At 32.5% G+C, this 26,568-nt stretch overlaps 7 protein-coding genes across 8 annotated transcripts; 6 read left to right on the top strand and 1 right to left on the bottom strand.

Moving 5' to 3' along the window:
* Positions 1-1,586: 1,586 nt before the first annotated feature.
* LOC122585839 (receptor protein kinase-like protein ZAR1) lies at positions 1,587-4,405 on the top strand. Its single transcript, XM_043757963.1, has 2 exons — positions 1,587-3,495; positions 3,574-4,405. Exons 1-2 carry the CDS (start codon positions 1,983-1,985, stop codon positions 4,203-4,205), a joined length of 2,145 nt encoding a protein of 714 aa, XP_043613898.1. The 5' UTR covers positions 1,587-1,982; the 3' UTR covers positions 4,206-4,405.
* Positions 4,406-6,954: 2,549 nt separating this feature from the next.
* LOC122585617 (calcium-binding protein CML38-like) lies at positions 6,955-7,599 on the top strand. The gene has a single exon (XM_043757739.1). The coding sequence runs from the start codon at positions 7,053-7,055 to the stop codon at positions 7,482-7,484; it is 432 nt and encodes a 143-aa protein (XP_043613674.1). The 5' UTR covers positions 6,955-7,052; the 3' UTR covers positions 7,485-7,599.
* Positions 7,600-11,139: 3,540 nt separating this feature from the next.
* LOC122581986 (putative calcium-binding protein CML23) lies at positions 11,140-14,608 on the top strand. 2 transcript variants are annotated; one of them, XM_043754332.1, is made up of 2 exons: positions 11,140-11,205; positions 14,006-14,608. In XM_043754332.1, exons 1-2 carry the CDS (start codon positions 11,198-11,200, stop codon positions 14,427-14,429), a joined length of 432 nt encoding a protein of 143 aa, XP_043610267.1. In that variant the 5' UTR covers positions 11,140-11,197; the 3' UTR covers positions 14,430-14,608. The 2 variants fall into 2 exon arrangements, with proteins under 2 accessions (XP_043610267.1, XP_043610261.1); XM_043754326.1 differs by lacking the exon at positions 11,140-11,205 and having other exon boundaries at positions 13,872-14,608.
* Positions 11,198-11,801, top strand: LOC122582004 (putative calcium-binding protein CML23). Its single transcript, XM_043754344.1, has one exon. The coding sequence runs from the start codon at positions 11,198-11,200 to the stop codon at positions 11,627-11,629; it is 432 nt and encodes a 143-aa protein (XP_043610279.1). The 3' UTR covers positions 11,630-11,801.
* A 2,314-nt stretch (positions 14,609-16,922) lies between the features above and the next one.
* Positions 16,923-17,624, top strand: LOC122593021 (E3 ubiquitin-protein ligase RMA1H1-like). The gene has a single exon (XM_043765361.1). The coding sequence runs from the start codon at positions 16,923-16,925 to the stop codon at positions 17,622-17,624; it is 702 nt and encodes a 233-aa protein (XP_043621296.1).
* A 1,535-nt stretch (positions 17,625-19,159) lies between these two features.
* On the top strand, positions 19,160-19,830 carry LOC122585647 (putative calcium-binding protein CML23). Its single transcript, XM_043757777.1, has one exon. The coding sequence runs from the start codon at positions 19,241-19,243 to the stop codon at positions 19,682-19,684; it is 444 nt and encodes a 147-aa protein (XP_043613712.1). The 5' UTR covers positions 19,160-19,240; the 3' UTR covers positions 19,685-19,830.
* A 2,539-nt stretch (positions 19,831-22,369) lies between these two features.
* On the bottom strand, positions 22,370-23,013 carry LOC122585813. The gene is made up of 2 exons (XM_043757936.1): positions 22,770-23,013; positions 22,370-22,616 (listed from the first exon to the last, which is right to left on the bottom strand). Exons 1-2 carry the CDS (start codon positions 22,936-22,938, stop codon positions 22,399-22,401), a joined length of 387 nt encoding a protein of 128 aa, XP_043613871.1. The 5' UTR covers positions 22,939-23,013; the 3' UTR covers positions 22,370-22,398.
* Positions 23,014-26,568: the final 3,555 nt, after the last annotated feature.

Raw genomic sequence — 26,568 nt, 5'->3', positions numbered from 1 at the left:
AATTCTAGAATAGTATCTAATACAATATGAGATTGTTTATTAAAAACATTTAAATTTTGGTATCAATAAAATTTAAAAATTTATAAAGTACGTTTAGTTTGTACATACAAACTTAGGTTGATGGTAGACGCTGGTCACCAAGTTTAGTTATTTACATTGGGGGATCCAAAGTTTAACATAACGGGGGCATTAAAAAAACAAAATCATGGAAACACATAAAAACTTGGAGACTTAATGAACTGATTAAGCTCAAATTATATACGAATAAATCTAGAGGTGCACAAAAAACCGGTTAACCGAACCGATTCGAAAGTTAACTTATAACCGAAACCGGTTAGTAACCGATACCGTACAAATCGATTATAGGTTAGAAAAAACCGCCGGTTAGTAATCGATTTGCACTTTTAAAAACAAAAACCGATTCTTAATCGGTTAATCGGAAACCGGTTAATTTTTTTAAATTTAATCGGTTAATCGATTAATTGGTACCTTAAATTATTATTTTAGAATATTTATACTTAGCCACCGAATCACCGATCAATATTACTCTCCCAGTCTCCCACTCTCCCAGTCACCGATCAAATACAAAACCCTAGTTTCTGTTCTGTTTCTGTTTCTGCTTTGTTTCTGTTCTGTTTCTGTTTATGTTCTGTTCTGTTTCTGCTGTTGGACATTTCTGTTTCTGTTCTGTTCTATTTCTGTTTTGTTTTACCAAAACAATCTGTTTCTGTTCTGTTCTATTTCTACTATCCAGGATTTCATTTTCATTTAAGTTTCTGTTAGTAGTTCTATTTCTGTTGTTTGTTCTATTGTTATGGTTTTGGCTACTGGTAAACAATCTTTTTCGGTTAACTGGTCAGTTAATGAAAAGCAGTTAACCGGTTTTTTAAAACCGAAATCGGGTACATCAGTTAGAACTTTCATACACAGTAACCGGTTATTAACCGGTACCGGTTAATTTTTTTTTATAAAAAAACCGAATATGATTACCAAAATAATTAATCGAAACTGGTTAACTTGTTTTTACACCTTTAAATAAATCTATTTATTTAAAAAAAGTAAGTTGGAGCAGTGACCACCATAATTATATACGATGTTACATGCGTTTTCGTGTCTCGTAGTGATTTTTTTTTGTTAAAAAACAACTAAAACTACTTAAATGATAGAAAGTTCTTTACACTTCGATCACGAGTCTAACGTAAAGTTAAATCATCATCTTATCAAGTTGAGATTTTTAGCCATGTAAACAAACGAAGCCATTTCAGATACACTTTTATGTTGATTATTAAAATTAGTGATAAAAAATAATCCCAAGATTGTCTAAATAAAGTTGAGCATCAGCAACATTAAATGCAATCAAATATAGTGATCATAAATAATCCCAAGAAACATTAAACTAATACTTCAGAACAAACAAACTTAAAATGCTCCAACAATAAAAAAGACACACATATTCAATTCAGAATACTACCTAACTAATAAGCCATTATACAAAATTGAGTATCACATCTTGCATGAATACAATACATAATCCTTCCATTACATTATGTAGAAATAAAACACAAGAAACACATTAAAAAGCTCCCATTGCTTTCCTTCTACTTCTAGGAACACCAATGTGTGTTTGTGGGGTCCTTACCCATCACCATTCTACATTGTCTATTTCTCATAAATACCACCACCCACCACCACCACCTTCATCCACCACTCACCACCACCCTCATCAAATACTACTTCACCAATGCCCAATTTCAACACTTAAATTCTTCATTCCAAGCAAACAACTTTATCCATTTTTCTCTACCAATTCAACTACTATAATCTTCATTTTAAACACAACACCTCTAACTATTTAATTTACGATTCAATAATTATTTAAATTAGGAGTATCGTTGTTATTGTTGTTTTACGATTTCAAGAAGTATAATCTTGAATTCAAAGCAAACAACTTTAATTATATTTTTTTCCCTCATATACTTATCATGGTCAACCTTTTTATTAATGGGCTTATTTCGTTTTTAATTTTTATCAATTACGCCACCGCTTTAACCTCCGACGGCTTATCTTTACTCACTATCAAATCCGCCGTGGACGGCGGCGCCGCAGTTTTCTCCGACTGGAATGAAAATGACAACACCCCATGTCACTGGACCGGCGTCACGTGCGCCAACATTACCGGAGTATCTGACCCACGTGTCGTCGGACTTGCACTGGCCGGAAGAAACCTCCGGGGATACATCCCGTCGGAGCTCGGTAACTTAAAATATCTCCGGCGATTGAACTTACACGACAATAATTTCCATGGTTCAATCCCTGATCAAATCTTCAATGCGACGTCGCTTCACAGTTTATTTCTGTACGGAAACAATCTTTCCGGCGAAATTCCGGCGTCTCTTTGTAACCCCCAACGTCTCCAAAACGTCGACGTTTCTCATAATTCACTCACCGGAACAGTAAAAAAATTTCTGGGTAATTGCCGGCAGCTACAAAGACTCATTCTTGCCGACAATAAACTTTCCGGCGTTTTTCCGTCCGGCGTGTTCCCGGAGCTGGCGAATTTGGTTCAGCTTGATCTATCTTCGAATTCATTTACTGGGTCATTACCATTTGATATTGGGCAGCTAAAATCATTGTCAGGAACTTTAAATTTATCTTTTAACAATTTTGCCGGGAAGTTGCCGGAATCTTTAGGTGACTTGTCGTTGACTGTCAGCTTTGACCTCCGACATAACAACTTCACCGGAGAAATTCCTCAAACGGGTTCTTTTACAAATCAAGGTCCGACGGCATTTTTAAACAATCCGGGATTATGTGGGTTTCCTCTGCAAAAAACTTGCCGGGAAAGTAGTCCGGCGGGTGCTCCGGCGAGTCAAAATTTGACTCCGGTGAATGATGATGGTGAAAGTAAAAAAGGGTTGAAACCGGGTTTGATAATATTAATATCGGTGGCAGATGCATTTGGAGTGGCTTTAATTGGATTAATAATAGTTTATTTATATTGGAGAAAAAAAGATAGTAATGGTTGTAGTTGTACTTGTAAAGGTAGATTTGGTGGGGATCAGAAATCAAGATTTTGTACTTTTCCATGTGTCAGTGGATTTCCCAGCACGGATTCCGAGGCAGAGTCCGAAAAAGGTAGCGGTGTTAGCGGTGGCGGTGTTAGCGGTAGTGGTGAGGGAGGAGAGCTTGTGGCTATTGATAAAGGGTTTAGTATCGAGCTGGATGAGTTGTTGAGAGCTTCGGCTTATGTGTTGGGGAAGAGCGGGTTAGGGATTGTGTATAAAGTAGTACTCGGGAATGGGATTCCGGTAGCGGTTAGACGGTTGGGTGAGGGCGGCGAACAGCGGTACAAGGAGTTCATTGCGGAGGTTCAAGCCATTGGGAGGGTTAGGCATCCGAATGTGGTCAAGTTACGAGCTTATTATTGGGCTCCTGACGAAAAACTACTGATTAGCGATTTCATTTCAAATGGCAACTTAGCCTCTGCATTGAGAGGTATTTTTTTTTTCGCTTTGATACCATGTAAAATATGTTTGATTTCAGTTACTCATAATTTAATTCTGTTGAAATCAGGTCAAGCGTCGACGATTCTTTCATGGTCAACGAGGCTAAGAATCTCGAAAGGAACTGCAAGAGGGTTAGCTTATCTACATGAATGCAGTCCTAGAAAGTTTGTTCATGGAGATATCAAGCCATCCAATATTCTCCTAGACCACGAGCAACAACCGCATATATCAGATTTTGGTTTAAACCGCCTTATCACCATCACCGGAAACAACCCATCGTCCTCAGGTGGCTTCATGGGTGGGGCCCTACCGTACTTAAAGTCAACCCTTCCTGAAAAAGTCAACAACTATCGAGCACCAGAAGCCCGAATTTCATCCAACAAGCCTACACAAAAATGGGATGTTTACTCTTTTGGTGTAGTGCTGCTCGAATTATTAACTGGAAAGTCACCAGAAGTTTCGTCTCCAACAACATCAACATCAACTGAGCTCCCTGATCTAGTGAAGTGGGTAAGGAAAGGGTTCGAGGAGGAAACCCCGTTATCAGATATGGTCGACCCAATGTTGCTTCAAGAAGTACACGCGAAAAAAGAGGTTTTGACAGTGTTTCATTTAGCACTCGCGTGTACTGAACTAGACCCTGAGATACGACCTCGAATGAAAACAGTATCGGACAGTCTTGAAAAGATTAGAACATAAGCCAACTCGATCCATTGGGACTTGACGTATATGTCTTTTGGTTAATGATGAGTAAGTAATAGTTAATTTGGGCATATTATTTTTTCTTGTAATGTAAAAGAAATCATATTTTTGGTAACAAACACATTGGTTGTTGAAAAAAATCTTTATGTATTCTAAGAAAAGTACATTTTATGGGAGGATAGTAATGTTTTCAGTTATAGATTCTGCTTTTATTCTTTGCTTGGTAGTTGGATAGATGATCTCATATACATGTGTTTTCAATTATTACATTAGATTAGATTTAGGATCATATGTTTTTGTACCAAAAAATTCGTACTCTTCTGTTGAAAATGCAGAAAACGTATACTCGTAGTATTTCGTAATTACAATGAAAACAAAACAAGCAAAGAATGACCATCTTTGATAAAAGCTTTGAGCAGTTCACCCATTGACACAAAACATAAGCAGTATCGAAATCATTGTGATGCATCATCTGCGACCCTCGAACCGTCTGTGTAGCCTCCGAGTCCGCAGTTCGTCCTCTAATTGAGTAAGGACTGTACCTTAGAAGAGGGGAATGGACAGAAATGCAACCTCCAGCTCAAACAGTCAAAGCCCAGCGAACCCTTTAACGTTAATGACCAATAACCCTTGACCAAATAGTAAAGCATATTCAAGTATGACCTGTCTATACATAAAGTGATCATTATCCAACCGTGAGTCCGTGACTAATAAGCAGAAAAATGAAACACCAGCAACAGCCATAAGATATAGCAGCAAAAGTCAGCAAAAATAGTACTAAAACACTAGCAATAGTGCTTAAATATACATATTTGTATATGTATTAAAACTTGGTTACAGAACATGTGAAACATTCTGTTTATGACGTATCAAGGAAATGTCACATATTATTTTTTTCTAAAAGGATCAAACTAGCTAGAATCTTGGTTTATTATGTTATCTATGACCAAATGATTTGTTTTTGTCATGAACTAATCAACATGATCGATAGTCAGATTTAAAAAGCAGAATCATTGATGAAAAATAACATATCCACTATCCAGTATGTAGTAATGCCCAAGGTTTTATAAGTTCTCTTCTACTTTATCGCATTTAATATATGATTCTGTAGCGAGTCCGGAAATAAACAATAGGAATTCTACTTTTGACATGTGTTGTGTTGGGTTGAAATGACCCGAAACATATTTTATGTGTTCAAAGGAGTGCAACTCACAAGCATAGGCCAGTGAAGCTTTGTTTACGAGTAAAGCTAATGAATTTTGGGTTAATTAACCCGATAGATGTTAGTCCTAAGTTGTGTAGATTATGTGTATCGTAATAAAACAATAATCTTAGTAAACTTGTTTTAATAAAAGGATTTATAAAATCTCCATGATCAAACATCTTATGATCCGTTTTTTATAGAATTTATAAATATTTATGATATACGACTTCAGTAATTCACTCTGTACAGAATTGAGATTGCAGATGCATTTTACTTGGGTTTGATGTCCAGTATCAACCATGAAGCAGCACAGCCAAATTGGGCCTAAATTTGGGTTTAAGTTAGGTCCGAAATTAATGTCAAATATAAGCCCATTTAAATGTTCAGCTAGGCTTAGTGGATTTGTCTATTAAAGAAAACGTGAATCAACAATATATTTATCAGTTGATGTTGTGTATCACACGTATCACAAAGGAACATAGTCTATAGATCTTATCACATAATTCTAACAATGAAAGAATCAAGATTTTAGAAAAAGATACGAGATGAGAAAACCGATAGAGAAGGTCTTGTAAACATAAAAAATTAATTCTTAATAATAAAAATACTAATAATCATATGATCTGATAAAATCTAAGTCTTTACTATATGCCATGCTCCTCCGGAAATGAATTACAGTAGTCATAAAGCTAATCCAAAATAATAGAAATAACAAAGGGCATTTATTTGCTCATAAGGGTCGACTTAATATATACTCCTATCTGGTATTACTTTCAAGGTTACAAACGAATTGTTGGATGTAAAGGAAGACAGTGGAATATACTTTAAAATGCCCATCGAAATAGTTACAAACTTCTAAAATATCATATAATTAAGTCAGTTTTATTATTGATGGATGCATACCTTGTTTTTCTTATGAGTTTTGGGTTTAACTTTTAATAAGTCTGTAAATTTTTTTTTTTTCTGGTGTTAACTGAAATTCAATTCAGGACGCGAGATGTTGGGGAAAAAAAAAGACTATAGTCAATAATCATAAATCTTGTATGCGAATTGTAACAAACTACAAGAGCTATTGAAATATGAATATGGATATCAAACTTGTATGAAATAAAATGATTTATATATGCACAAGTGGTAATTAAGTACGTTATTGTTACAAAACTAATGAATTCAAAAAATGGAAAATATATAGTCAAATAGATGGCGTAACGTCACTAGCAGCTAGATGGGAGGCCATAACCACATAAATGTCTAGAATAGAAATTTCGTGATGAAAATCATTTCCTATGAAACTTCCTTTCAGTTTCGTCTCCAGCTCCAAATATTCCGTGGAGAAATCGCTTGGTAAGTTTCACTAATAAAAACATTTTATTATCAAATTCAAAGTCACAAAACAATCCCAAATAATATTACTCGTAATTTAAAAGCAGTTGCAACCTCACGCGTCAAAATCCCTCAAAACTAGCTAGTATATATATTTACGAGTATTAACTTATATTACACACATCAATTATTCTCAATATCATCATTCATTCAATTCATTCATTCATCTATATACATTTGTTTTTTCTTTATATAACTATAACTATATATCTATATATATATAAAAAATCCACACTACATTTATCTGCTTATTGAGTATGAGCAAAATATCAAGTGATTACAAGCGAGTATTTGATAAATTTGACGAAGACCGAAATGGCATGGTCTCTCCGTCAGAGTTGCAACGACGTATAGGATTAATATGCCAAGAAGAAATTTTAGTCCAAGACTTAGAAATTGTGGTTGAAACAACGTTGCATCAGAATAATAAAGGTGAGTTGGGGTTTGAAGATTTTGTTAAGTTGATGGAAAGTGAGAAAGAAGAGGAGAAGCTTGAGGACTTAAAGAAGGCGTTTAGAATGTACGAAATGGATGGAACCGATTGCATCACTCCAAAGAGCTTGAACCGGATGTTGAATCGGCTTGGTGAGTCCATAAGTGTGGATGAATGTGTTGGTATGATTAATCGGTTTGATCTTAATGGCGATGGTGTGCTTAACTTCGATGAATTTAGAGCTATGATGGTTTGATATTTCTAATTAAGTTTCACATTATTAATATCCAAAGATGAAATAGCTAGAATGCACGTGTATATAAATGAGTAGTATATGACATATATATACATTATCTTTGGATTTAGCTAGATACATTATCTCCCTAATATTAATGTATATGAATTTTTTTTTATTTTTTTTCCAGTTTTATGTGTCATTTTAGTTATGTCAATTAAGTGTCTTTGCTCCGAATTATGATACCTATCCTCGGAGCTAAAGACAATTTCAGAACTTCGTCCAACTCCAAAGCTTAACCAATTTTCGTGAGTAAGAAAGGGCGGGCATTTTTGCTGGTTTTTCTTTACAAATTAAAAATTGATATAGACGACACATTAAATTTCTCTAATTTATATATATATATATATATTAGATTTATTATCCTTTCACAGGTCTGAGCACAATATATCTCGACGATGTATGAGGAAAATTAAGATGTTAGTAGACTTTACACTTATCAAGGCAGAGATGTTGCTTCCAGTTTCTATCTAAATGGTAGAAAGAACCTTCGGCTTTGCATGAGATGAGAATCAAACACTTGACTCCTGGTGACAGACGTCAATGTTTACCACTGATTCAAGTCACACTGCTTACAAACGACACACTCAACTTTTGTCATAACATGAGTGATGAGTCCTAATATAAATAAACAAGTTTTTAGAACCCAGCGTTGCCCGAGAGACGATACGTAAAACGTAAAAAAAGGTGCTATGTATGATTCTTTAGTCGTTGGTCTAGAATCGTTTAAAAGAAACAATTAATTAGAACAAAATATTATGGTGGTTACATATATATATATATATATATATATATATATATATATATATATTTCATATTCACAAGAGCTTTTGTAAAAAAGAAAAAATTGAATAGCCAAAAAAATAAATTTATTTAAAAATAAATAAATTTGCTGATATCATGCTGGTCAGCATGGTACTATAGCTAAGTTTGTTCTACTTTATATTTATAGATAATATATAAGGTGGTCTTCTAAAAAGTAATTTACTATGTAGGTCCTGGGTTGAGTTTACCCAAGTTATCGGGTTCAAGCCTTGGAATTTTCATCTCCTAGGTATATTCTATAAGGAGCGGTTGGAGGTGCAGAAACATCTAGTTAATATTGTCTTTAACGCGTCCGAAACAAAACTTACTTTGCAAAAGAATAAAAATAATAACAAATTTATACTATATAAAAGTAAATTAATAAACTGTATTGAAATTTATCTATATGTTTGCCTATGTCACACGAAATGATATGATTGAGATCGAGGAAAAATAACCAAAGTGATATGATTGAGAAAGTTTAACTACCTTAATTGAAAGTTTGTGAATGATATAGTATGATGTATCATTGTATCACTCCTATCACATTCGAGAAAGTTAGACTATTTGATACTAGTACTCGTATTATTTTTGTTATAATACGGCTATATCATTTAACCAAAATTTGACTTTCAAAGTTTGAATAGTGTTATTTTTGTTAAAATACGACTATATCAATTTAATCAAAGATTGACTTTCAAAGTTTGACTATTGGCGTTGTATTACGATACTATTGGTGTTGTATTATTGTTGATATAGTCATATAGCCTCCAGGGTTAAAGACTTAAAGACCGTTGTTCGGTTCGTAATAAAAAGATTTGGTTTGGACAATCCATAGATTATTATCAGTGAGTTAGAACTTATCATTTTTGGCAATAAAAAAATATTTATTTAAAAGTCACATGTAAAAAGAACATATAGAAACGAATAAAAAGGATGCGTAGATATTACCATTTCCACATATTTAAGTGAGATATTGACAATTCAACTTGATTTGCTCCAATCTTCGATTTTTTTTTTTAATTTTGACTTAAACATGTTTATCAACAATAATACAATACATCCTGAAGGTGGCTGATTTATTATTTAAGTTGATCGAGCACACCTTTGTACCCATTGATATTCTAAACCATAATGAAGTATTTTAGGGATAAGAAAATAAATAAATAAATCTGTTAGCCACGGTCTTTAACGTTATAATTAATATCTATAAATTAAAATATTAAGGATAAAAGAATACTTTCCTTCAATAATTTGCAATAACACGTGATTTACTATTTAGGTGATAAAACGATATTAGAATGATACTCGCACAATATAATGTCAGTGGCGACGACGGATGGTGGCGGTGGTAAAAGTAGCAGCGCCAACAGTGGTTTGATTATTAATGTAAAAATATTTGGTATAAAATAAAGTAGTGTGATTATTTTAAAGTTTAATTGGTATAAACTTTATTTAAATTTTTATTCTATTTATATAAAATGAAAATGGCAGTTTGGCCGAGTAACAATCGTTTCCAATCACAATTAACCTTTCATTTAAATTTTTATTCTATTGAAAGAAAAAGGGAAAAAAAAGGAAAGAAGAAGCATAAAAGCCAAAACAAAACTTTGCCAGAGTTTTTTCCCTATTTAGTGTAATGAAAAAACTTATTTATCAAATTAGTATACTTTTACAAAATATTTTCCATTTTGGGTGAATTCCATTTTTATCTTTATGCAATTATATATCAGCAATTTCATTCAAATTATATATACACATAATATAGATACATATATAACTTCAACCTATAAGGCTATAAATCAAAATTATTAACTAATTCATTACATATACAAATATATAAATAAATATATGTAACGTAAAAAGTTATAGTCTCTTTTGTCAACAAGATTTCGTATATAGAAATGTTTCATAACGAATGAATGAATTAATAGCCTCATCGGGATATATGTATATCAGGTTGAATATCATATTTTAGACTAATTTGAAACGTTGTTTGCCAACATTGTATTTGAACATCACTTCATGTTTGAAGATAATAATCAAACCCCACATAAAATAGAAACCTTCGCTACAATGCCCTGTTTTTTAGCAACTCCAATCGTTCCTTTGTGAAAAGACACCCACGCACCCGTACCTTAAAAGAACACATCTTATTCCATTTCATATGAAACAACAAACAACTTATATATTCTCTGTATTTTTCTTTGTTTTTCCGGCAGCGAAACAACTACATTTACTATAGAATCACAAAACCTCACCGCCTTCCACAACTTTTAGACGCAATCGAGATCCCCCGTCCCAAACTCCGTTGCTGGTTGGGTTTCGTTTTCTATTCTTGATTGAACCCGAATTCTATTGGTGGTGGTTTTGCCTATTTAACTAAAAAATTTAATAAAGATAATGTTAATTAAGTTTCAACTCATATACTAATTTGGTAAATAAGTTTTATAATTACACTAGTTTGAAAAAAACTCACTTTGCCGTTAAAAGATACGGAGTATAAAATATACTCGTAATACGGAGTAATAAAAAAAAGGAAAAGAAAACGTAACATCATCAAATTAACTAGTGGCATAAATGACATTTAATTCTAGAAATTTCGTGATGAAATTAATTTTTTACGAAACTTCCTGCCAGTTTCATTAAAAACTTCTATTCCGTTTCGTTTCCGTACAATACGAGTAATTTAGAACTAGTGGCAACCCACGCGTGATCATATAACCTATATATACACCATTACTCAAACTTCGTTTCTCAATATAACATCATTCATTTGTTTTCACAATATTCTGTAATCTACTACTACTACCAAAAAAAGAGAAAAGTATCACCAATTAAGCTAGCAATAATTTCTCTCATTCAAAGTCATGAATAAATCATCAAACGACTACAAACGCATATTCGAAAGCTTCGATGAAGACAGGGATGGCACGGTCTCACCACGAGAATTACAACATCGTGTCGAGTTAATATTCCATGAAGAAATTTTGGTTGAAGACTTAGAAATTGTGGTGGAATCGTTGTTAAATGGGAATAATGGAAAATTGGGGATGGATGATTTTGTAAGGTTGATGGAAAGTGATCAGAAAGAAGAGGAGAAACTTGAGGACTTAAAAAAGGCATTTAGAATGTACGAAATGGATGGAACCGATTGCATTACTCCAAAGAGCTTAAACCGGATGTTGAATCGACTCGGTGAGTCGATAAGTGTAGATGAGTGTGTTGGGATGATTAATCGGTTTGATCTTAATGGTGATGGTGTGCTTAACTTCGATGAATTTAGAGCTATGATGGTTTGATAATACTAATTAAGTGTTTATTATACCTCATTCTTAAGCTGGTCGATCCAAAGATGAATAGATTGTGTAAATGAGTAGTTTGTGACATTATATATAGAATTGCATATATTAATTTTTGTATCTTCAATTGTATGCGTCAATTTGTGTCAATGAAGTACCTAATTTGCATCAATCAGGCTTTCCTAGTTAACCAATAGTTCCCTTTAATTTCAAATTTTAACTCTGTCACTAATATTACGAATAATTATGAACAATAAGAATTACGAATATATAGCTCTCTGAAAAGAAAACTGAAAGCATAAGAAACAAGGGTATAAGACTGTCTGCATCAGTTTAAGGTATCCATCTAACAAATATTCTAAATCTAATCAAGATACGTCATGTCTGTACAATAAAATTTGACCAAAAGTGCAAGAACTTGCCAAAAACCAAAGAGTACTGCCAAACTATCTAAACCGAAAACTAAAAACAATACGGATTTTGTAAAATTTGTCGGAATAAATTAAAGGTTTGGGAACTCATGATTCTCAGCGAGGAGGGAGTTATGAGTTTTTAAAAACTCAAATCGGAATCGGGAAAACCCCGGATTAGACTTATATATAGAAATTTTATAGTTTTTGAAATTATATGAAATAAACTTCAAATTTAAAACATAATTGTTTAAAAACTTTATTCAAAGTTCAAACTTTATTCATTAGAAACATAAACTTAAACAAATTTAGGATTTTTATTTTTTTAAAAAAAAACTAATTTTTTTTTACCAAAGTTGACCCGAGTTTTGACCCGGTCCAGAAGAGTTTGACCGAGTTATACAAGCGGTCAAGTCGTTAACCGAATTTTCACCCGATTCTAGCCAACTCGACCCGTTTAACCATCGATTCCGATCCCGAGTTCCCGGCCGAGCCGGCTGAGTTTTACAACATTGAATGAGCTAGAAAATATATTTGTAAACAAATTTGAGCTCAAAAACTGAGGGTCGAGAATTCAGAAGTCGAAACGTCACGACTGCAACCCGAAGGATTACCCTGCCAAGATAAGCGCCATATCATCCAAGTCCCCTTTTTACAAACGTCGTTATCATGATCGCCCATTCAACGTAAAACCGGTAAATCTAATTGTTCAAGTATATCATTACCGGCAGTAACATCATGTTTTCCGCCCACTATTGCTTTAATAGAACAAGACAACACTAAATTAGAATAAAGATTCCACCAACGCTACCACGATAATAACACTACTAAGTTAATCACATAATAATTAATGACAACATTTAACAACAAATATTATTAAACAGTAACATAAAAACATATAAAAATAGTAGCAATAATATAGCCCCGCCGCCAGCTTCCACCTAGACAAAAAAAAAGTGATCGCAAATGACCCTGATTTCTTTGCTCTCGCGCTAAAACTTCTTCTTGGTGAGCAATTGGAGGCGCTTCTGTCTTTATATTTTAAAAGGCATTGGTTTGCCTGAGCTCTGGCTATGAGGGTAGACTTCTTGACTAGAAACCCAAGATAGGGTTCGCCGGAAAAATGTCAACAAAATGGTCAGGCAATGAAAAAAACCCCAAAGCCGACAGCCTTGAAAACCTCCAAACGGGTAAAAAAGGTTCGCCAAAAATTTGCAAAGGAGTTTCAGATCTCGCTGGAATAATAAGATGTACGTTGAGGAGTATCGACAAATCGGTGACATCATTTCTGGGCGCAGTAGAAGCCATGAAAAACACAATATAAGTGTCATAATAAAAAACCCCATTTTTTAAATCAGGTTTCTTGGCATTACAGCCGAGAAAATAAATGTCACAAAATACGCTCCCAATATTTACAAACACGAGTACCATAGAACCGATTATATTTTGTTTTGTGCCAGAAAAGATGGTAGAAGGGAGCCGAAATGTGCCGGTGAAAGGAACCGAGAGAACGAACGGATTACCCCTAAAGCCAAATCATATGTCTATAACAATATCGGCCAGCAAAATTGGTATGGAAGAACCGTTGGGGAAATCCTGGTCGTTTAAAGACAAAATATGATAAAATTATATAAAAGAAAATAAATAAAACGTAACATCACAGTGGCATAAATGACATTTACTTCTAGAAATTTCGTGATGAAATTATATCTTATGAAACTTCCTGCCAGTTTCACTATTCCCTTTCGTTTGTGTATAATACGAGTAATTTAAAACTACTGGCAACCCACGCGTGAATATGTAACCTATATATACACATAACTCTAACTTCGTTTCTCAATATAACATCATTTATTTGTTTTCACAAAATTCAGTTTTGTATCTCTACTACTACTACTACAACAACAACAAAAAGTATTGCAATTAATTAAATTATCAAATTTCTCTCGTTCAAAGTCATGAATAAATCATCAAACGACTACAAACGCATATTCGAAAGCTTCGATGAAGACAGGGATGGCACGGTCTCACCACGAGAATTACAACATCGTGTCGAGTTAATATTCCATGAAGAAATTTTGGTTGAAGACTTGGAGATTGTGGTGGAATCGTTGTTAAATGGGAATAATGGGCAATTGGGGTTGGAAGATTTTGTAAGGTTGATGGAAAGTGATCAGAAAGAAGAGGAGAAACTTGAGGACTTGAAAAAGGCCTTTCAGATGTACGAAATGGATGGAACCGATTGCATTACTCCTAAGAGCTTAAACCGTATGTTGAATCGACTCGGTGAGTCGATAAGTGTGGATGAATGTGTTGGTATGATTAATCGGTTTGATCTTAATGGTGATGGTGTGCTTAACTTTGATGAATTTAGAGCTATGATGGTTTGAAATTACTAATCAAGTGTTTATTATTTAATACCTCATTCAATTCTTGCTTGTTAATTCAAAGATGAATAGATTGTGTAAATGAGTTCAGTAGTTTGTGACATTATCTTTGGAATTGCATATACCTTTGAAATTGTGTAACTATATATTGATCTTTTTTATTTTATTTTTTCAGTTAAGTTTCTCTCAAAAGTATCTAATTTTGTTAACCATACATAAGACCTCCAATTTTTGTTAACCATATAGCATTCCATTCCATCAATCTTTTTTGCATGATCTAAGCTGAACTTCCCTGCTCATGTATATCAATAGCTTTGAAATCTTTTCTTTGTTAACGCCAGCTAAAAGAGCTTAATTTAGAGCATTTGGTAGTGGTATAGCTAGGAAGGCAATTTAACATTTTTAAAAGCAACATCAAATAAAATTGCCATATCAACATTTTATTTTATTTTTCGATAGAAATCATTTTTATTTCTTGTATACAAGTTCTTAAAGTTTCATAAGTTAGGTCCTAGTAACCTACCATGTAGAACTAAAACCGTTTTGAGGAAATCAGGAAATGGACTTGAAGGCCCACCAAAATTAGTTGCAACAGTTTAGAGGATATGGGCCGCTCCAACCTTTACAACTCCAGCTGGCCAATTGTAAAATTAGTACTATAAAGTTGTATTTGGCACCAATTAAGCATCTATACGACTGTACAACTACCAATGTTTTTGGTAGACATGTCAAAAAGAAAATCGGTTCCTCAAGAAATGGTCCAAATAACCGGAACCGTAGCCGAAAAGATCCGCTTTTGAGGAACTGATTCTGGTTCTTGAAGAACCGATCGATTTGGAACCGATTTCACTTTCGGGCCCAATAATCAGTTTTTTACCGATTTCAAATCGGTTCGCTTTCGGTTCTTGGACAACAAAAATCGAAAAAACTGGTCAATAGTTGACCAAAACTGGTTCCAATTGGGTTAAAACTATTTCTTCATCACGTTGAGTCGAATCGGTTCTAGCTTAAAAGAAAAAAAAAAAAAAACGGCTTGACCATGTCTAGTTCTTGGGAGAGTATGTATCTATTAATGTATATATGTTGTTATTAACATGATTGAATATTGTTAGTTGTTATATCTTTATTAACCCTTTATATAAATTATTTACACCACTCAACGTCGAATCTACCACCAACAGTCGTCTCCCACTACCACACGATCACCGCCACAAATATCGTTTTGCATTACGTAAATACCGTGCTAGTTTTTCTAAAAATGAACTTCATCCAAAAGCTAGCTAGTTGCAACACTATTCAAATATTTTAGTCCCCTGTCCCGTAAACAGTCGTGTACTCGTGTGAGGCAATTCAAACTTTGTAAGTCAAGTCAAATGAGAGATAAATTAAACAAAGTTATATGAGTGACACGTTTGAAATAGTTTAACTACCTTGTTAAAAATTTTTGTGAATGATAGAAGTATTTATGATGTAGCATCCCTATGAGAAAAGTTAATTTGACTATATATTTTATGGTTTTAACTGGGGTAGAGTAATTGTTAATGAGTCGTGCTTCTATTGAATTATTCAAGCTCGAACTAGATCATTGGAATCAAATCCCCCCCAGTTAGAGTCCAAAAATAAGTTCGAAATATTTATCAAGTCGAGTTCCAGGGTATAAATATTCGCATCGAGTTCTTATTGACCTTTTTGAGTCTTTGTACAACAAACCTTTTGTTTTCTAGATTTGACCACTAATTTGACCATGACTTTTTTCCAGCTTTTTATTTCTTTTAATTCTTTAATGCATTTTGTATTAACTCTAGTTTTACATTCTATCATCAACACCACACCATATTTTCATTAGGTAATATTAATATTATCATCATAATCTATACACTTAAAATAAAGAGGAAAGATTAAGAACTAGAGAATAAATTATGTGAATTATTGCTCTTTTTTTACATCTTACAAATTGTTGACATATGTGGTTATTATTACATTACAGTATATGTTATTATGACAACAAAATTAATTTAAAAAAATGTTTTTTTTCCTTGAAATTTAAGTCTTTTTCTTTATATCTCCTTTTATAAATTGATTTTAACAACCGGGTAATCTGACCAGAATGTCGTGTAGTGTTTTGGATACAACTAATATTTAAATTGTTTCTTACATCTATTTTTGTTGTTCGTGTAGTACGGTCTTTTTTAGTAATATACGTTCATCGTTATGTATGTACAGCTGCCCTTATACACAATATACGTTTTATGCATCGTTATTTTTCTCAGGGCAACACCTAGGATTAGAATATATACTAGTTGAATACAAAATGAAATGCTTGCGGATATTAGTATTTTTTTCATGTGACAAGACTTCTTTTTAGTCCGCATACTAACATCTAGTATTAAAACACAATGCTTAGGATCTTCAGTTTCACAACTATTTAATTTGGTCCCTTGATTTATCACTTGTAAATTTGACCAAACTGAACAAATTTCGATTTTTTTTTTAACCATGCAAACTACACATTTAAACATTTTTGAAAAAGACAATAAATCCAATGAAAAAGAGGGTGAATCGAAAGATGGTATACCCGGAAGCTTTGAATGTAATATATGTTTAGACACAGTCCAAGATCCGGTGGTGACGTTTTGCGGCCACCTGTACTGCTGGCATTGCATTTACAGGTGGATTCAACGTCAAGAAACGTCACCAGAAAACCAAAACACATGGTGCCCGGTTTGCAAAGAAGAAATCACAGAAAAGACCATGGTCCCATTATATGGACCAAATCTAGTCGCAAGTAATTATGGTATAGAAGAGAAGGTTCCAAGAGGCGGTTTATTAATCCCACCAAGGCCAACTACCCCGAGGAATCGCCAACGACTAGGCACATCAGTACGTGATGGCTATCAACGACTTGCACCAACACCGTTGGCTGTATTGCCAGCTGGTGGTCGTAGTGATCATATGAATATTGATAGTGTGGTGGTTCATAGTCCGATAATTGGGATGGTTGGAGAGATGATATGTGGTAAGATTTTGGGCGATTTGGATTCCCCTTTATTTGGTACTCCTCCGAATTCTTATAATAATAATCTAGCCGCTGGCGGGATGGGTGCTCGACGGCGGACAAGTCAAGCAGATAGATCGCTTAGCCGTATATTTTGTTTATTGTTTTGTTGTACTATCTTCTGTCTTGTCATGTTTACTTAAGTGAATTTGTCTCAGCTTCATCCCATGATGTGAATTAATCTCAAAAACATTACTTTTCTTCTGTATCTATACTTCTATACTATTATATAAAGCAAATTACCTCTCCCTCATTTAAATAATTAAGACTTTGAAATGACCATATTACTCATTTTCTTTATTCACTAAATTAAACATTTTTACATATATACCTATAATAATAGTCTTAATAAAATAACTTACAACATAAATCCTCCAACCCCTAAATAACTATATTAACCTTTTTTACTTCAATTAGTTTACAATCACTACCACACCGCCACCGCCGCACATCGGCGCCAACCCACTGCCGTTGTCGTCACACCGCCGTCACTACCACCATCACCGCTGCATCGCGCGGCTATCCGTTTAGTTATTATAAAAGCTTTAGTCGCTAGGACCGTTAAACTATTTATTGATAATTTCGTTGTCTTCCACCGATCGTGATACAACTAAATTAGTCAGGTGCGAATGTATCACATACGTTAAAGATATTGCATAATTTAACTTGACAAGGTATTTGTATACATATATAGTTTTAAATTTTTACTAGTCGAGTTGATTTACACAAAAAAAAAACGAGCCGACTTGCTAGGTGACTCGTTTTTGTCCAGACTCTTACGAGTCCCTGTGTGTACTTGGACCGAGTCACGAGTCATAAACTTATAATTATTATAGTTTAATACTATGGTTATGTATAATATATATATATATATAGTATATTTATTGGTACATTATATTGTATCTAATCTATGTAGTTTTGATCTTTTTATTGCGAATCTGAAGATAAATTATAAGTTTATTACTCTAAAATTATTGAATATGTAATATTTTGGTAAATATATATTAAGATGATGAAGTTATATTCTGTTTATAAAGACATCACATATATACAGTTATATCATTTTATGTAGTATTTAAATATGTCTCGACTCTTACGAGTCGAGTCACGTTTCGAATCACAAGTCAAAAATCATATTTTCGATTTGAATCAAAAGTTACAAGTCGACGACTATGTTTGTATATAGTCACCCCCTTATATATTGATATTGGCTGTTGCCCTTTTAGTTCATGTGTGTATCTAGTTAAAAAAAAATATGTATATAAATTAAATTAAAAATAAATAAATTGATCACATATTTTAATTAGTATTATAATTTCCGTACATACTGTAGGATTATTTTGGTACGATCGATATTGACAGGAGTGTCACTATGTGATGGATGGAAAGAGCATACCATCTTCTCTAACATGTGTTTCTTGAATAATTTTCGTGATAGAATTTATTGTTAAAATCGTGATGAGAAACTTCCTTGCAAATTCGTATACACGGAAATGAATAAAATCCGTGGAGAAACCGTACGTGCGTATGATATTTCACAAACACTTCCAACTACATGCATATCCAAGTCCCACAAATAATTCAGAATTAGTGACATATCCACGCGTTTGTATATATCCCATCCATATAACTATATATACTTCACTTCACAATACTTCAATTCACAATACATACTATATAAATTCGTCCTAGATATATAGCTTATTGATTATATACAATAATACATTACGTTGTTAAAGCATCATTTCAATCATTCAAGATGTCAATTAAAGTTATGAACACTAAATCAAGTGATTACAAACGTGTATTCGACCACTTTGATGAAGATGGCAACGGCATGGTGTCTCCAAAAGAATTGCAACGTCGTGTAGGATTGATATGCAATGAAGAGGTTTTAGTCGAAGACCTAGAGATTGTCGTCCAATCGTTGCGTAATATTGGAGAGTTGGGGTTTGAAGATTTTGTTAGTTTGGTGGAAAGTGATGAGCAGAAAGAAGAGGAGAAGCTTGAGGACTTGAGAAAGGCGTTTAGAATGTACGAAATGGATGGAACCGATTGCATTACTCCAAAGAGCTTGAACCGGATGTTGAATCGACTTGGTGAGTCGATAAGTGTGGATGAGTGTGTTGGTATGATTAATCGGTTTGATCTTAATGGCGATGGTGTGCTTAACTTTGATGAATTTAGAGCTATGTTGGTTTGATATTTCTAAGTTTCACATATGTATATATATTTAAAACATGAAAATATAGATTAATTGTTGATTTGTTGACATATACATAACATTTTTAAAGGATTTTATTCATTTAGTTTTCTATATAAATATATATTTCCAGGTTGTTAGCTTTTCATGGTAGGTAAATTATGTTCGATTCTACATCTTATTTGTTCAAACTGTATCCAACTATCATTCTCGCTATAAGAAAAGATGGTTTTGACGACTGACTTTCAGCGACGAGCCGACAAAAAAAGAAAAAAAAAGTCAACTCTTTGACTTTTCATAAGAGCTCAAGGTGTGGACAATACATCATCATCCCAACAACATGATGGAGCTCAAGGTTGGTGATTAACTATGGGTTGAAACTTGAAAGTGATTTCACGATGTAATTCTCTAAAAATATTAAAAAATAAAAAAATCTAACTCTTTGACTTTTCACTTTCTAACAATTTAACTAATTAAGTGGCAAGTTGTTTCCGACGCTACAACAAATTTGTTGTTTGTACGCATTTCTTCTACACATGCTTTAAAAATGCGTAAAATTTTGTTAAATCATTTGCACTTAAATATGTGTACGAATAGTCTACATTAAAAAGTGCGAAAAAAGTTATATGTTTCACATTTAAAAGTGTGAAGAAAAATGTTTACGCACTAATAAGAGTGTACAATATTATATTTAATTTGTACGCGCTTTTAAATATATAGATCATTTTCTTCGCTAATAATTTTCTTCGCACTGAAAAATCATTTTAGCGAGTGAGTTCTACGCAAGTGCGCATAAATCACTTGTGAAAAAATGATCTCCACACTTATAACTGAATAAAGTATAAAATTTGTACACACTACGTACATTCTTTCTTCACACATTAAAATGTGAAACTTATAAATTTTTTTGCACTTTTTGATGTATACTATTTGTATACATTTTTAAGTGCGAACAATTTAACAAATTATACGCACTTTTCAAAATTAGGTGGAATAAAGTGTGTACGTAGAATTGACTATATTTGTTAGACCTAGCTTGTCTCGTTTTTGTTTAATTCTCTAGAAATGTAAACATGATGATAGTTAATTTGCTCATTTATATAGGAAAAGACAATTAGATTATAGTTAAGCCAATATTTTGGCCTTGCAAGATATGTATTGAACACTGCAATAATAGCACATCTAAAGTACACACCACTCGTACTCAGTGTTTTAAATACCGGTATGTATCGGCCGGTATTACCCGGAATACTGGATACCGGGTGATACCCCGGTACAACTATCCCGGTATTTTGTCTAATATTTTCACTATTCAATACCGGCTGGTATTTCAGGTATTTCCGGAATGGTAATACCAGTATTTTGATTTTTTTTTTGAAATTATTTTTTGATACTTTAATGTTATGTTTTGTTATTTGTAAACTTTAAAACTTATATTTTGCTATGAAATATCTATTTGGTATTATTTTTGAATGTATTGTACTTGTATTTTGACTATTTTCGTTAAATTGTAACAAGTTTTGTAGGATTTTTATAAAAATAAAAATACAAAAATTAAATTACCGTGTCAGTACGTACCGACCGGTATCCGGTAATACCGGTACAAAGTACCCGACCGATACGACCAAAATACCGGTATTTAAAACATTGCTCGTACTACTTTTATTTTTTCTTCTTCCTTATTTTTTTAATCAAGTTTCGTAACTATCTTGGAAGATCTTTTGTTTTTTTAGACTTCACTACTAGCTTGATATGAAATTGATAAATTAGTTTTCACATTGTTAATTAATTAATTACATCTTATGTCGACAGGAACAATAAGATAGCAGATCGTATCAAACACTTTAAACTATATTTTATATTCATATTCGATCATAAAACATATTATAAAACAAAAATATACCAATCAACGTCAAAAATCATTATTGTAGTAAAACTAGAAAAGCATACTACTGTCCGTATTATGTTAGCTAGGATACATCGATCAAGATAACATTTTTCTTTTTGAAGCAGTACGTTTCTTTGAAGTTCAGGTTCAATATCTTAGTGGTCATAGATACTTATTTGCTCTCACTAGATCTGGGCTTACAAAGTGGCCGGGTCAATTTTTAGGATTAGTCTAATGACATTTTTAATGTGTCACTAAAAATGACTTTTGCTGTGTCCGAGTATCTTTAGCGGCTATCTTGGTTTGAAAAGTTTAAATTTCATACATATGTCATGCTTTATTGGTGTCATGACAATTTTATAGATATGATATTTTAGAAGATGGTTACACCTTAGATTTCCACAACGAAACCAATGGTACAACTGAACACATGATATATAAGCGAACATGCATGCTTTCATTGTTACCAAAAAAGAAACAAGAACAACTAATTAAAGATATGCATATATGTATGAAGTATTAATATCTTTTCACATACTAAAAAGAAAATGAGAGCTCAAATTAACTCATATATAATCATTTACTCTCTTAGAGTTATCTTTAGTTAAAATCGACACCATGTATCATCAAAATTTCATGTGATGATATATAATTTGGTCAATTTATAGACATGTATAAATTCATATATTCATATATATTCAAGTCTCTCGTCTAATTAATACATAGACGCGCGCATACACACAACGTATACATCCTGCTACGTACTTATATATATATATATGCATCAAGCAAGTAGGTATGGAAGAAAGGGGAATTTAAATTTAGTTTAAGATGCAGAAATTAAGGCTTTGGGAGACTTAAAAACTATTGGAAAACAAGCAACAACATAAAATGAAACCTTGTGTTTGAACCTTCTTAAAACCACAACTCTTCCCCCTCCCCATTCCACAATTGTCACTACTATCCTCTTCACTGCCTCCTTCTTTTTCTTCATATTCATCTTCTTTTTCTCCTTCTTAGGATCATCACCATTAACAAAATCACCTATACATGCATTCAAACGCATAATTATAGATGAAAAATAGAAAAATAGCTTTAGATTTTAGTAAATGATATCAAACTAACGGTTTTTAAACATATTTGTACTTTATATCTATGAAATACGGAGAATATAAAACTGAAGAGACGATCAATAACCTGATATCCCTCTGTTGAAATATCTATCACTGTCTATGGTTGCGGATGCTTGTGTGTCATTATTGTTATCATCGTGATCGAAAAGGGGATAACTTCTCAAGAATACCCTTCTAGTGTTGTAGTCTTCATTCCTAAAGCTTCGTGTTCTTAGACCATCTTCTCCCTCCATTTGGTTGTACGTATTGATGAAATTAAGTCTAATTATTTGGTTTTGATGTCAAATATGAAGGCTTGATTTTTTTTTTTTGAGTTGTGGAGTTACCCTTTTAATACTTCTGCCTCACTTGTCTTTATAGGCAATAGTGACATCCATGCATCCTTTTCTCTTTTTGTCTCAAGAAAATTGGAATTGCTTTTACGACTTCTCTTAAAGTTAAAACTAAAGTTAATAACTTTGCCAAACTAATTAAAACGGGCCGGTCACTTTAAAGCCTAATTGTAACGGGCTAAGTTGGATTGACCCGATCCACTAACATTTAGTATTTGCTTGTTAATTTAAATGTTAACGAACTTCACAATGACACTATAGTTTCACTTTTCGAATGAAATAACTTAGACTGTTATAATATATAAGGGAGATTATATTTGCATATAATCATATTTTGTGCAATAAAACTTATATGTTTGTTCTTAATGGCTAAATTCTGTTGTATAAATATCATTACCTAATATATAACGTTTCAACTTACTTAACCCATGTGATTTGTTAGATTTTTAGCTATCTTTTCCATTATAATCCTCTAATTAATCCGTTAAAGGAAAAATATATCACATGTCAACTTAATTGTCATCTTTATAACTACCTAATCTCTTTTGAAAGATAGGATATATCACATCTAATTAATATGTACACTTTGAAACTTCTTCACCCGTACATGCTAATCTAGTTCTAGTACTTGGTTTGACAATATAAGCAAATATTAGATTAAAGCTACACTAGATACGATAAAGCCTTTGTTGTGGTATCGTTAATTGCTCTTTAATCATTTCACCCAAACAAAACTTGAACCGAAAACATGTGTGTTTGTTTTTTTCAATGCTATAGATTTCATTATGGAATATTATAGGTTGGGCAGCCACCTTGAAAATGATGTTATTATTCTTCTTCTTTGACGTGGCCGGGCATGCGTCAAAAAGCTTTCCCCTATTTCGTAACGCTCCCGATGTTATTTCTTTAACATACACAATAATATACATGGTACTGCATATATATTCTTGGAAAATGATACAACTTTAAGATTGGACATTAGCAACTTACTTTTTACTCCCTCCGTTCCATTTTAATTATTACTTTGACCAACTTTGACCGTAAATAACTTTGTTTGTACTATATGTTAGTTGATGAAACTTATATGAACGAAAAGTACATTAAAAACCTAATCCATTCGTATATATTTTATACCAAGTGTTACATAACACAAACAAAGTTATTTACGGTCAAAGTTGGTCAACGTGACAATTAAAATGGGACGGAGGAAGTACTTGTATATAAAGAGAGAATAACCATTATGCTTCGTGCTTCCAAAGGTAAATGAAAAATTATATGTGTATATTTATAACAGTTAGGTCGCGTTTGGTTCACAGAATTTAATGGAATCTGATGGAATTGGAATTGAATTCCATTCCTTAGTGTTTTTGGTTGGTTAAAGATGAAGGAATCACATTCCATTGGAATGTTAACATTCCCTCATTTGATGGAATCTCCATTCCTTGGGGATGGGGGAAGTAATCTCATTCCGTCCCTCACTTGAATCTTCAAAAAATCAAAAACATTCTGTCAAATTCCATTCCTTCAGATTCCAATTCATTTGAAAGATTTCATTCCTTCCAAAAACATTCCGTGAACCAAACACGCCTTTAGAGTTGAAAACGTAAATTTGTTTTAAAATTTTGTTTTGACAACACCTTTTGATATGCCACTAGAAGCATATATGTTATCATATACTCTGTAAAAATTAGTCTTTTTATATCAAAAACCACCCTTTAAATTTTCATTTAACAAAATACAAATATTAATACATCTGAATAATTTAATAAATAGTGACAGCCCCATGCTACCGTTAGCAAATTCCTACATTCTATCTCGTTAACAAATTCCTACTTTCTTAAGTCGTAAAGTATATCAATAACTATAACTATAACTTCACTATTATATGTAGGGTAAATTGCAAAAAAAATATGCAAGTTTGTTGATTTTTAAATTTAAGGTATCTAACTTTTTTTTTTTTTATCAATAAATGGTATCCAATTTTTCAAATCATAAAAAGAAAACCTTTCTTGTTTTACATTTTTTAACCGCAGTTTTCGTTAAGTTTTCGTATATGGAGGATACAATTTTCAATACTATTCATATCGGAACCCATAATCCGATCCGATTTTATCTAAAATTTAGTTATCCAAAAGCTCGGATATACAAACCTCGAATATTTGACTTTGGATTCAAATATTCGGATATTGAAATCCATTATCGAAAATTTCAAAAATTCGACTTTATTGAATTTAAGTTTTAGATATCCAATTTTGTTTTTCGATGACTAATTATTTATTCATATTGTGTCGGTGCTTAAAAAAGCGTTAGTTACTGAGGATTTTTAAAGTCAAATGTCTAAAATTTCAGATTATGGATTTCAATATCCGAATTTAAATCCAAAAGGTAGGATTCCCTAAGTTCGGATATCTAAGACTTCGAATATTCAAGTTTTCAGATGAAATTAGATCAGATTACGGGTTCAGATAGAGATAGTTTTGAACATCCTAGTGGTTCCTCTGTGTATAAAAAACTTAACAAAACCGCGGTTAGAAAAAGTCAAAACAAAGTTTTTTTTATGTTTTGAAAAGTTGAATACCTTAAATATAAAAAAAAAAAAAACTTGGATACCTTTTTATGCAATTTACCCTTATATGTATCAGAGGAAAGATGTAAAATGTGAGATTGTGAGTTCAACCAAAGCCATTACATGTTTAGATTTGGAAAATGATTTGCAATCGTACCTTTTAATTCAGTTTATCCTATTTATATTACCATCGTACTTGCTCTGGGTTCATCACTGATTGTTTCTAGTTTTATTTCAAAGGAAAGTGATATTCGTATCATTATTTTTTATTGATGTATCATAATGTACAAGTAATGTACAAGTTTTATAGTTGATTGTATAAATCAGCATTACATAAATGTGGTACATCAATCAAAACAAATGGGTACTAATATCATTTTCATATTTCAAACCGTGGATAGTATTTGGATTAAGATTTTTTTTTAAATAATAATTGATTTCGAGTATGCTTTGTATCTACGGACTACGGGTCATCTTTTGTTGTTAATCTACGTGTAAACCAACTTGTGGTTTATATCATGTTTGATTAGGTCAGAGCTATATATGATATTATGATCTCTACTTTTGTTAAAACTTAAAAAGTTTTTTTTTAATAGGCAGTTTTAAAATGAAGTTATTATCTTAATTTATTTATGGTTTTAGTTACACATCTGATTCTACAGAAACTTTATAACAATACATATCATTGTTATAATCATTTTATGATTATCAATTTATCATTGGTCAATAAAGGGATTGGTGACGACGTTACATTGCATATTGACACCATTAGATATGGATATAAAGATAACCAAGTTCCGTAATGAATTTCTGAATAACCTTTTTCTTCTTTTATATAAAGTTTTATAAAGAGAACCATGAAGAGATAAGAATGTGACTCATGAACTTGTAACAATCTTTTTACTTTTCTTATCTATATATATTTTTATTAATTATGAGTAGAGGAAACAAAGACAAAGACTTAG

Source organism: Erigeron canadensis, chromosome 1 (genome assembly GCF_010389155.1).
Source record: "Erigeron canadensis isolate Cc75 chromosome 1, C_canadensis_v1, whole genome shotgun sequence".
Lineage (NCBI taxonomy): Eukaryota > Viridiplantae > Streptophyta > Magnoliopsida > Asterales > Asteraceae > Erigeron > Erigeron canadensis.
Note: the sequence above shows the minus strand (reverse complement) of the source record. Positions and strands in the feature narration are given on the sequence as shown.

What these genes read in the sequence shown, in the direction of transcription:
- LOC122593021 (XM_043765361.1), top strand. Translation starts at nt 16,923, where the DNA reads ATGCAAACTACACATTTAAACATTTTTGAAAAAGACAATAAATCCAAT.
- LOC122582004 (XM_043754344.1), top strand. Translation starts at nt 11,198, where the DNA reads ATGAATAAATCATCAAACGACTACAAACGCATATTCGAAAGCTTCGAT.
- LOC122585647 (XM_043757777.1), top strand. Translation starts at nt 19,241, where the DNA reads ATGTCAATTAAAGTTATGAACACTAAATCAAGTGATTACAAACGTGTA.
- LOC122585617 (XM_043757739.1), top strand. Translation starts at nt 7,053, where the DNA reads ATGAGCAAAATATCAAGTGATTACAAGCGAGTATTTGATAAATTTGAC.
- LOC122585839 (XM_043757963.1), top strand. Translation starts at nt 1,983, where the DNA reads ATGGTCAACCTTTTTATTAATGGGCTTATTTCGTTTTTAATTTTTATC. An exon ending in CTTAGCCTCTGCATTGAGAG is followed by an intron (nt 3,496 to 3,573) that starts GTATTTTTTTTT and finishes TGTTGAAATCAG; the next exon opens with GTCAAGCGTCGACGATTCTT.
- LOC122585813 (XM_043757936.1), bottom strand. Translation starts at nt 22,938, where the DNA reads ATGGAGGGAGAAGATGGTCTAAGAACACGAAGCTTTAGGAATGAAGAC. An exon ending in TTTCAACAGAGGGATATCAG is followed by an intron (nt 22,617 to 22,769) that starts GTTATTGATCGT and finishes ATGCATGTATAG; the next exon opens with GTGATTTTGTTAATGGTGAT.